The sequence below is a fragment of the Pleurodeles waltl genome, chromosome 9 (genome assembly GCF_031143425.1).
Source record: "Pleurodeles waltl isolate 20211129_DDA chromosome 9, aPleWal1.hap1.20221129, whole genome shotgun sequence".
NCBI lineage: Eukaryota > Metazoa > Chordata > Amphibia > Caudata > Salamandridae > Pleurodeles > Pleurodeles waltl.
This window is the reverse complement of record NC_090448.1, coordinates 395984935-395996374: the sequence shown is the minus strand read 5'-3', so window position 1 is coordinate 395996374 and position 11440 is coordinate 395984935. Positions and strand designations below refer to the sequence as shown.

General features: G+C 40.6%; 1 protein-coding gene across 2 annotated transcripts in view; it reads right to left on the bottom strand.

Annotated features, from left to right (window-relative positions):
• Positions 1-2167: 2167 nt before the first annotated feature.
• Positions 2168-11440, bottom strand: part of LOC138259390 (prospero homeobox protein 1-like) — a 65578-nt gene continuing 56305 nt past the window's right edge. Inside the window, exons 2-4 of one of the 2 annotated variants that reach the window (XM_069207101.1) lie at positions 10184-10309; positions 4352-4546; positions 2168-2877 (exon numbers count right to left, since the gene is read on the bottom strand). In XM_069207101.1, coding sequence (XP_069063202.1) covers positions 2692-2877; positions 4352-4546; positions 10184-10246 — 444 coding nt within the window. In that variant the 5' untranslated portion in view covers positions 10247-10309 and the 3' untranslated portion in view covers positions 2168-2691. The remainder of the gene's footprint in view (positions 2878-4351; positions 4547-10183; positions 10310-11440) is intronic. The other variant, XM_069207102.1, reaches the window with a different exon arrangement.

Here is an 11440-nt window from a genome sequence, read left to right as displayed (position 1 = left end):
GTTAGTTTCTGTTTATATCATATATAAGGAGGCACTGCAATGTATTCATTACCAGGCGTAAACTACTGTATTAATATTCATTTTCTATCAAGAGCTAAGATTGCCAAAGAGGTTTTTATCTTTCGTGTTTTGGTCCTCCCACCTGGGACCCTCCTAAGGAGACATTGAACACCTTTCACATATACTATTACATGCAAAGTGGCTTCATATTTATTAGGGTGAGTCACCCTTTCCTCATGCAATCAAGGAGGAAACCCCTTGACAGATTATCAAAGCTAATGTGGTTTGAGCAGTCACTTCTAATGTGCAGGTATTACCCAAAATGGCATATTCACAGTGAAAGATCTGGGATGTTGGCTATTGCATATTTTCATGTTTTATTGTAGACTTTGCTGGATAGGCAGCATCATGTGCCATAATCCAAGGGCTAGAAATGCCTGCCCTGCTATGCTTGTGGTCACGGTGACAGTAAGGTGTGTGTCAAGGTGAATGAGTCATTCCATGAATTCTATCAGTGTCCTTGTTACTGTTTTCCCCCAACCATTACAACATCGCTCATGTATAAACCCCAAATGTTTATTCTGTTAGTCAGTTAAAAGTGTGCCCATTTTAAAGATGTGGACATGTAGGTTTGCTACAAAACACATGGTAGTTCTACTTTTCTGATAATAATTGCTGCCTTCACTATACAGAAAGTTCTTTGTGAGGCCTAACTCACTGCACTCCATATAAGTTCATGCTATACCGCTAAGGCTGGATCTCACTTCTCTGAGTGTGCCCATCCAATGTTTATGTATGTATAGTGCTTCTACACCAAAGCTTGGCAAGATCTCTTCTATTCGCTCAAAATTAAGTTTCTCAATAAAACTGAGGACATTCGTAATGTCTTTTACATATAAAGGCATCTGCATCTCAGGGAATGGTCACAAAATTGTAATAGGGTTTCTGATATGGAACCTATTGCTGATGTTGTAGGTCTGCCTGGTGATGATATCCTCTCATGATGTATTTTGGGCAGTGCCTTTAAAGTGTGGCAGACTTAAGTTGTCAGACATTTGTAATTCTGCTTTATGTTAAAAGTCCACCCTCCTGATTCTGCTTCTCACCGACTGTATCTCCGTTGATTTATGTTGCGAGGTCAGTATTGGATTTGTTTAGTGTCACCTGACAGCGATCTAAGCTATTTCTGTCAAGAGCCTCCACATCCTGGTTGACTTCTGCAGTACCTTTGTTTGTCGGTTAGATAATATTGTCATCCTGGATTGTACAGTTGTGTAAGGTCATGCTGTCTACTTTGAAAGCGTTTTCACTGATTCTGGATGACGTTGTTTCGACTGTCACCAAATAATTTGCAAGCAAGGTGCTCACTGGAAGGGGTGGAGGTGTTAGGAGGTGTAAATTGTGACTTTTTTAAGACTAGTGTCTGATGTGGCATTGGTCTCACTGATTCTTTTCTCATACAAAATGAACCACAATGGTGTGTTTCTGAAACATTTGTGAAGTTCACCCATGTTTAAAGTGGTCATGTTTGGTGCAGGAGGCACCTCTATCCCTATATTGAGGACAGATTACAAGGGGTAGAGTGGCTTGTTAGCCACAGTTAGCAGTACATTTAGTGTTAATTCTGGTTGTTCTGGTGTCCTCTCCCTTTGCTCCTCGTAATTCAGGGGTAGTCTGGTATCATATGGTGCTGGTATTGGCCTCAGTTCTTTCCTTGACGCCTCCCCTGCCTCGGCCTAAAAATACCTTCTATTGTTAGTGCTAGAAACTCCTCTTTTTGCGTACAGACCTTGCCACAACTAAAGTTCTGTTGCTGATGTTCACGTATTTTTTGTTTGCCTTAATTAATCCGTTTCAGCACATATCAAACTAGATTAAGAAAAAGGATAACTTAAGGCCCTTAAAACTAATTGCAAAAAGCAACTTGAAAACTAATTATGTTAAAAATAACATTCAGAACAAAAAAAAAGCAAAACACCCAATACATTAATTTCCATAGCAGGACAAATATGAGTCTTTCACATCGATTAAAAGTGAAACAAGTAAGAACCAACTTGGGAGGGAGGTCCGAGATAAGTAAATAGCTTATCATATTTGTGTATTTTAATTTAAATATTTACCTAAATGTTACTGTTCTGAAAATAAAACTCCGACAAACCAATTCAGCTCAAAATGTAAGTTCTTTATTTGAAGAATTACAAACGGGCACAAAAAACCCAAACATCTTGGTAATTAAATAAATACAATTTGAAAACTTCAGAGCACTCCATCTTGGCTACAGAGATTTACCATGTCAGATGAGAACCGCAACAACGTGTATCTAGATTGTAGTAATTGAAAGTATTTCTGACAGAGGCGGAAAATAGTCACATTTCCATTCAACTTTCAAGTGAGATGACTGCAGCTAATTGTGGGGGATTCAGAGCAATGAGCAAGATTTAGCCAGACCTGAGTATAAGTGCACATTTCACTTTTGAAATACTTAATTATCAGCAGCAAATTCAGCTTTTCCACAACAGGGTCATTCTAACAGGGACGGGATATTCCCGTCAGCGCAAACAGTGGCTAAGTATCCACTTCAAAGTCAATGGGTCCCATAAAAAAATAAAATTGGTTTGTCCCTGCTTGTCCTCGCTGTTGCTTCCAGGGATCCACACAAGACCATCCGAAACCAACCCTGATCACACAAGTTCACTCGTTCATTGTTTCTAGCAAGCAATTGGTGGATTTGAAGGCCTCGGGAATATCACTGTCTAACTTGCAGATAACCTTGTAGATGGCTTTCTTCCAAGAAGGGTCAGCATCTTTCCCAGTGAGAACGGCACTGAAAAATTCACGCAGAGTGATCTGGGAAACTTCAAGAAACTTGGCTGGAATCTTTTAAAAAAGAAGCCCACAAAAGTCTGTTAAGTATATTAACAAAACATACATTTACAGACATGGCATCAGAACAACTTACATCATAATTCACCACAGCTTACATCCAAGGCCAAACCTACAAGTTTAGCTACCCAGTTCCCACTTTTGTGAAGTAATTGCTATTCAGGAAGGGGACAAAGCAAGGGCCATCAGCGAGAAGGGGACAAAGCAAGGATCATCAGTGGGATAATGCCCATGTCCCGTGACTTATTTCTGTGATGCTAAGATCATCAAATGTTCCAAGAAAGTCCTTGCGGTGATTATCAATAAATATAGCAATACAGTAGTCATCCAGGGCATAGTTCCCTTACAACTAAAACATATTCAAATAACCAGTGAAGAAACCCAAAGTTGACTTGGGCTCCTTGAACAAATACAGTCCAATCATCAGTGTCCCGCTCTGACCAAATCCAACACCCCATTTCCACAGAGGGAAGTTGAATCCACTTTGCTGAACCTAGGAGGTGAACTGTTTACTGCTAAGGACCATGACCACACTTGTGCAACTGTCCTCCACCACTCTTCGATGTACAACACAATTGCCCACAAAACACCCCCAAACCATCTTGCAAACGCTTAGGTGGTCCAACCCTCAACTGGTTCACCTCATTCCTATGTCACAGATCTCACCTCCTTCTTGGTTACTCCTACAACCCTCTCCTGAGGGTTGCACAAGGGGCATCTTATTTCTGTCCCTATATGGTACCCCTGTGCTGCTTCCATGCTCAGTCCAGTGAGGGCTAACACATGTACACCAACGGCACCCAGATACATATCAAAATATCCAGCATCCCATAGTATTCAGCATTTGCAAGACTGTGTAATGCAGATCATTACGTTTAGTGTGTTGTGCTTAAATGATAAGACTCAGTGTCATCTTTAGGTTCTGGAGGCAGGCTGCCAGCCCAAAAGGTGGAGAGAGGCACAGGCTTCCGGCCCACTGGTGGAAGATAGCACGCATATTTAGAGATACCTATGTACCTGTTCCTCCAAACCTATAAATAAGGGCCAGAGAACCTATTACTAGGCAGAGGCATCCCTAGTTAGCTAGCGTTTACCGGGTGCAGTAAGCAGCACTTTTTTCTAAGTATTAAAAAAATGTTCTGCAGGGAAAGAGAAAACATGGCGTCTGGTGCCAACAGTGGGCTGGCCACACAAGCTGCCTCATTATTAAAGAAGGTGGCAGGCTTGTCTGAAATTACAAATCTACAAGTGTTACTGAAGCACAGCGGGGACCATGAAAGGATGGGACCAGTGGAATAATGTCCCCCTCTCAACCACTAAACAACACCCTTTGTCACTGCCCTAGCTCTGTTAATTCCAACTTTCATGTCTGCCTCCACAATCCAGCTTTTCTCCATGGCACCTTTACCTTTGTTCATGTAGCTCTGTGTGGACACCAAGGTAAACTCATTGACAAGGGTCAACTCACCTCATAGTCACTGGACTTGTTGTAGTGCTGGTTCAGGATGCGGGCTAGCTCCGAATCTCGAGTCACGGTCAGCCTGTCAGCACCGACCACCCCCTCTGTCACTGCCTGGCGGGAGAATTTTTCCATCTGAATGTAGAAGAACTCACGGAAGTTGCTGAACCACTTGATGAGCTGGGAGGTGATGGAGCGGTTGAACTATGGAGAGATAAAAGTGAATGGTGAGTGCAAATAACATTCAGAAACCTTAGGGAACACTAGTCATCGAACTCTGAGGGCTTGATGCAAGAAAACGTGCAACTCACACATTTGTATGACTCATTTACTTGTAAAGCCACTCTGCCTCTAGATACCTGTGAAATGGAAGAGCACCAAGGCACATTGTGTACAATACGAAGTACGTTTTACAGCTTGCGCAGCCCTCACCATCATGCCCAACCTGCTTCCCCTCACTTTAATCAGCTTTCGCTTCTCTCCCCCTAACAATACAAAGTGGAGGCGTGGGGCATGTGATATTGTAAGGGAAAAGGATAGCGAGACGAGGAATAATAAAAATATGGCGAGTAACTTGCACCAAACCCACATCCCACCCACTGCCTTTGCCCACACCAATATGAAGATTTCTAACCATTCTTGAAAAACAGAAAAAATAAGTCTTAGCCCAAACTGTCCTTCAGATAGCCCAGTAAAACCGGGCAACTACTCTGGAAGAAAATTCCATTGCGTAGTCCTCACAAAAGCACGAGAACTAGCCCAAATAAATTGCTGATCTAGTGCAGCCGTGGCACCACCCACACTGTGGACACTGACAATATTGAGGTAACGGTTTTGAAAGTTAAATAAGTGAGAAAAACGAAATAATAGTGTCCTCACTGACTAATCAGCTGTCCACAAAGTAGTTGTGGAAAATGAGAATGAACGCTTTTTAGACGTTGTCATTACATACGCATATGTCGTGCTATTTAATGGTCCACAAGAAGTAACATAAAGAAATGTCTGAGCTCTTGGGAATCACCTTGAATACTTTGTTAGAGTCAACTTCGTAGATACATGAAAGAACTGATATAGCATAACAGAAAACACTTTTCTTCTACCTAAGGGGTCTTACCCAAGGTTGGTCTTAGAATAAACATATTTGAATCAAAAACTTAAATTGACTAACAAAACACATTAAGGATGTAATTTACAAAATACAAATAATCAATTGCATGAAATTGTAGCAAGGAAATTAGCACATACTTTAATGTTTAATGCGTTTGATAACTTCCTTGATTGAAATGCAACTCCTTGTCTAATTTTAGGTACATTTTAGAAAAAATCTACCTATGGAAGGTTTCATTTTTTCATAAGAGAACAGAAGGCATAGTTATTGGATTTGTTGTTATTGTGATTTATTTATGATTCTTATCCATTCGCGGGTGAAACCTGCGCTTTTTTTCTATTGTTATTTACTCTTTGTTACAAAGTATTTTTCTTTGTCTCCTATTAAATTTAATTAGGTAGAGAATCATCTATTACACATTCCACACCAAGGGGTTTAAAATAATGTCAGGTTTATCATGAAAGCAGATTTGGGATGAATTTATGTATTTGAATAATTTATCCTTCCGGTTTGTTACTATTGATGAGACTGCTGGCCTAATTTAGAGACTGGTGGACTTATGCTATCTGCCAGTCCATCTGCCCTGCTCTGAGTTGGCGAAACCCTGACGGTCCCAAACTGAAAAAAATGAAACCATGCCCTAGGAGAAATCTCCTGGGGTGTAAGGGACATTTATTATTTATTTTTGGAAAAACAAATTCCAACTTTGGCAGTTTGTTTTGGAAAATAAAAAAATTTTGAAGAGAGCCCACCGAAAACATGGAGGCCACTCACCAAATGTTCAGTGCCTTCAGAGGAGCTGTGCCCACACATAGATCTCAGCAATATCGTGGAGCTCTTTAACTCTGATGGGAGGTAGTACAGTCGGGGTGGAGGGGCTGATAATAACCTTGGCCACACTGACGACGGTGGGCTGCCTGCCATACTCCAAATCATGCCCTAGGACTTTACACTGATTGTTACCTAATCATTACAATAGAGTTTGTTTTATCATTTGAATGCAGACTATTTTTGTTTTCAATTCTCAGGAGTGCTCTAGCAGTATTATATAAATCGTGAATTCTGACGTGTTGTTGGATAATTTATATCTTTGCATTGTAAATTTCAGGGTCAACAAAAGCTCCTTCAGGAGGGAATGTCTGTTGCCTAGGCTGCTATACTAGTTACTCTGTGTATATATGAATTAAACAGAAAATAACCAACACAAGAGATTTCTTTCTCATGATGAATAACCTCATATTAACTGACGTATTTTCGTCACTTCCGTCTGTTATATAATACAGTGAATATCATATTATAAAACATCTGCCTTATTTTAGTTAAAGCCCGAGTCATGGTTTCTAGGAATCAATTCCAATACAACTAAATACTGAAAAACATGTGTGTTTCCTTGAAACTGACTGAGTGTGCCCCAATGTACATCTAGTGAAAACATCCCAGGGAGAACATTCCCGGATACAGGAAACAGCTCACCCAGTGATGTAAGCCTTAGAAGTCTGCTTACCAGTGTTAGTGACACACTTTATTCAATGTCCTGTTTTAACTTGAATTTAGGGCCAGCCATAAACCTAATAAAGCACGCATATGAAGGCAGGTTGGGAGTGAATTTAAGAAGGGAGATCTCCGTACTCATGTAAAATAATATCAGATCCTTGATGAAGAAGACAGTCGAGTTCCAAGAATTACTTTTTCTCTGTGAAAGAAATTGAAAGTTACCTCTTGTTGCTAGATGAGTAAACACAATAATCAAAGTGGTCTTCAGTGTCACTTGTTTATTGTTCCTGAATGTCGTCTATTCAAAAAGTTCACAATCCAAACAGAAAAAACAATATTAAACTCCCAAACAGTATATGATCTCAGATCATATAGACATCTGTGGAAGAATCCATCAAAATGGTGTTTAACACCTTGGCCCAGCGTTACGCTGGTGTAATCTTCCATACTTTCTGGAATTTTGCATTACCTTTGTTATATGAAATGCCTGAAATTACGTAATTTCGACACATCATGTAACTTTCTGTCCGTTCGGGGAAAAAGTCCTCTGTGGAAAGACAGGAACAGCATGAACAAATAGAAAGTGAACGACTGCTGTCTGTGAAACGTGCGATTTTGCACTATTTTTCAGCGCTAAATGCATCCTCGCACCCAAAATGGATGTTAGGACGCATTTCATATTAAAAATAGTGATAAATACAAGGTCTGCGGTTCGTGCAATTTCCCCAAAATTTCAAATAATTCCAAAAAAGGAAATTATATGAAATTTGCATGCCGCTATTAACTAATGCTGTACCACGTAACTGGAATCTTGGGAAACTGCAAGAAAGCTAGAAAGAAGGAAAAAAGTCTGGACGCAAAGCATGTTTATGTACAGAAGAAAAAACTTCTGCAAGCAAACCACATGAGCTGCAAAAATTCACGTCTAGCCCCAGCCCCAGAGAGTAAAGAAGTTACAGAATCCTGGTGGATATTTAAGAGGCAGACCTGGGTATGCATTTTGAACAGTGGATGAGACCTGTTTTTTTCAATTGTAAAATGCACTTTGTGCTTTACGAAATTTGCCATCGTCTATCAGTGGGATGTTCCAATAGTCTTTGAAGGAGGGCTTGATTGACACAAGCAAACCTATAGGAAGCTCCACCTAAGAAATATAAAAGAATACCCTACTTGGAGTCATCAATGTAGACAGGAAGAAAATGAATAAGACTTTATGGAGGTGGGCAAATCAATGATGAAGGATGAATGCCAAAGACAGACTGTACGTACAACCAAAGTCTCAGAATGAATGTAAGTAAAGACTGCAACTCAGTTGTATCTGCTACAAATCTACTTGATGCATAATAAAAGAACCCCTATAAAGAAGGGTCGTTCTACCAATAGCCTTGAGAATGCTCCTAATACCAAGGCCGAACCACATGCTGGCTGTTCTATGGAACACGTGTGGAAGCATTAAAAGAAGCATTATAATTGATTATACAAAGTAAGTCTCAGTTTTCATTTACAACAACTGGCAGATATTTGGAGTAGGGCGCATGGATCTTCTTTCTTTTTTGACAAATCAATAATGTAGTGACTTTTATTAGGGCCAAAGGCTTGCTTGCTCTGGAAGTTTTGTGTAGAAAGAGGCAGAGCCAAGCCAGGATTTTTCTGGCGAATGGGAGTAAGGCATTCTAAAATAATTTAAAAAAGTAAATAAGGTTTTATAACAAAGTACAATAGAGAAACACTCCTGTTTACTTGTTTTTGTTTGGTTCTCGGAATACTTTGCTTTCAGAACCTGTAATCACCCATACCAAGCTCACACTGTTCTCCTTTCACTTCAATCATGGTGCCTTACTCATTGAGGCATACTTCTTCAGGCTTGGTTATACCAACACCCAATATATGGGCTTTCTCCTGGCCTCCACAGCCAACCTTTAAAGAGAAGATTCAGGTAAATCTTTACAAGCAATATTCCCCAACCCAGGGCAATCTGTCTAGCTCACACGGCCATTGGCGCCAATGTTGCATTTACAGATCGCAAACAGTAACAACACTTTATGCAGTTTAAGTTCTATCTATTGGGATTTCCCATGAGCCCCCATCTGCGGCATCCCCGGAAGAAAACAGTGGATCCTAACGAAACCTGAAGACCATAGCTTCACTCATCTCTTCAGACCTTTCAGCCCTCAGTAGCTGATTTTCCCTACTCAACGTTACTTCCTCCTTCCTCTCTTCCCATTCAATGCCCCTCCTTCAACCCTTCGTAATCTTCAGATGTAACATGTGCAAGGCTGTATTAAAATCAATTAATAAATAAACACTTTTTGAATGTCTCCTGTCCATATGTATAAAGTGAGGTGGCCACTGATTTGGCTAGTGCTTTGGCTCTTGGAGTCCAATTTAAACCAGTGACTCAGCGGTGACTCCAGATTTGATTTTCAAGCTTGTCCGGCTTGTCGACTTTAGATATTTAAGTTGAGAGAGAGAGGGAGCGAGGGGAAGGAATACCCAAACCAGAGAAAACAATCCAGAGACTGAGGGAAACAACAACTTGAAGAATAGGGTACACTAATTATAAATAAAAGATAAAAATAAGAGCAAAATCATTAAAACAATGAGCGAGGTAAAGTGATAAAAATACCCAACTTAGAGACATTAACCCAAAGAGAGACAGCACCTACACATACATTAAAGAAAGGAGAACGATATAACGACACACTTGGAGACATTAACCCAAAAGAACAAGAAATGATAGCTAGATATAGATACTAAAGTGACGGGCAGTGGCAGAAAATAGTTAACGTAGAGACACTTACCTATTGATACAGTTAAAGAGGGAGGGTGAGAAAATGTTCACCTTAGAGATATTAATCCATCGACAAGGAAGATGGACAATGACACGGAGCAAAAGTGACAGAGCAATGTATGAAGACCTAGCTTTAATGCTTTGAACCTGTGTATGTGTTTGTATGTATGTGTGCAAGAGAGATACTACCCAATTCATAAACATTGACTATGAAAAAAATACCCTCCTAAGAGACATTAAAGGAACACTTCATTGACAGACGCCCCCCAACACAATGCAGCTACTTAACAGCAACAGAAAAAACACTTTGTCCCACCTCCCAGTATGATACTTTGTGTCTGAAATATTTCCTCATAATGAGGCAATGCAACCCACCCCTCCCCTCCTGCCCATGCACTTGAAAATGCTGTATGGTGCCAGCTTCTCTAGGCTGGCATTGCTTGCTTACCTTGACATCATTGAAATACGTCTTCAAGGTGGAGGAGCTGGGATAGCGGCAGTAGAAAAACATAAGCTTGGCCTTCTTCAGATGTCCTGGAGTCAGGCCCTCCTGAGAGTGATAGAGTTAAGGAACCTTCTAAATAAAATGGAGGCGTGAGATAAGGAGTGATATCAAGGCCAAGGATGAAAATGAGCATGGAGAATTAGCTCTCACCCCAAGTTGTGTCTGAAGAGGTTTCTACTTATCACAGCAGTGAAACAGAGATCACATAATTCCATCATATTTATATCGGATTAAAAACTTTGGGTCTAGTTCACAAACTTAAATCTAAGCATAGTGAACTTGGGGCAAGTAGGTAAATGCATTTCAGCTGCTTTGCCCTCTGGTTTATGACCAGTAGTAGGCAAATCTGTCTCCACCTGCTTGCATCTTATATGACAGGATGGGAGACATACAACTCAATACATGACCTTAAACTTATTGCCAGTATTTTACTACTATTTAGACAAAAACAGGCAAATGCAGTTCAACATAAAGTAGGTGGAGATGCCACCCTACATTATGTAGAACCACAAATTAAAAAGAATAGGAAAACAGGACTCACCTCACGAAAATAATGCACAGCTGACAAACATTACCACTGGTAGCACATAACCAGAGCCAACAAACTGGGTTTGTCGTAGACTCTTGCTTTGGTAACTAGACTGCTGGATTTTGGGTGGCAGCACCAACGAGCATGGGGGACTGAGTCTAATCTTTCTGGCTAGCTAGCAGCACCTCACAAGTATCAGAGGGTAGAAGTGATCTGTGGCAGCCTACTGCATGACACTTACACTCCTCAGGTGAGTCAAGGTGGAGCGGATTCCATCCCTTTCAGACAAACGAGTCTCACATGCAAGGACAAAACAGAAGCAGGGTTTTGGTTTAATAGGTTTTATTGAAGCAACTGTGTTAATACGTTGGCGGGCATAAATGGCGATTATAAGGATAATGAAACACAATGTTTTGACAGTGGTAATCGCAAGAATGAAACACAAGAAAAGTCCCACCATCTTATATTAGTGTGCCTGGTATTCCTACTGACACTACTTAATTCCTACATGAGAGCGAGTAGCAGTATTATCCCAAATCCGCCCTTCTGATCTTGAGAAAGAAACCCAATCTCCATACCTGGACTGAGGTTAGAAGAGGTCTGTTAGTCTGCCAGGAGTCCTCCCATGTAGGTGAAGAGAAACCAAAAGGTTTCGTCAGAAACGGTGACAA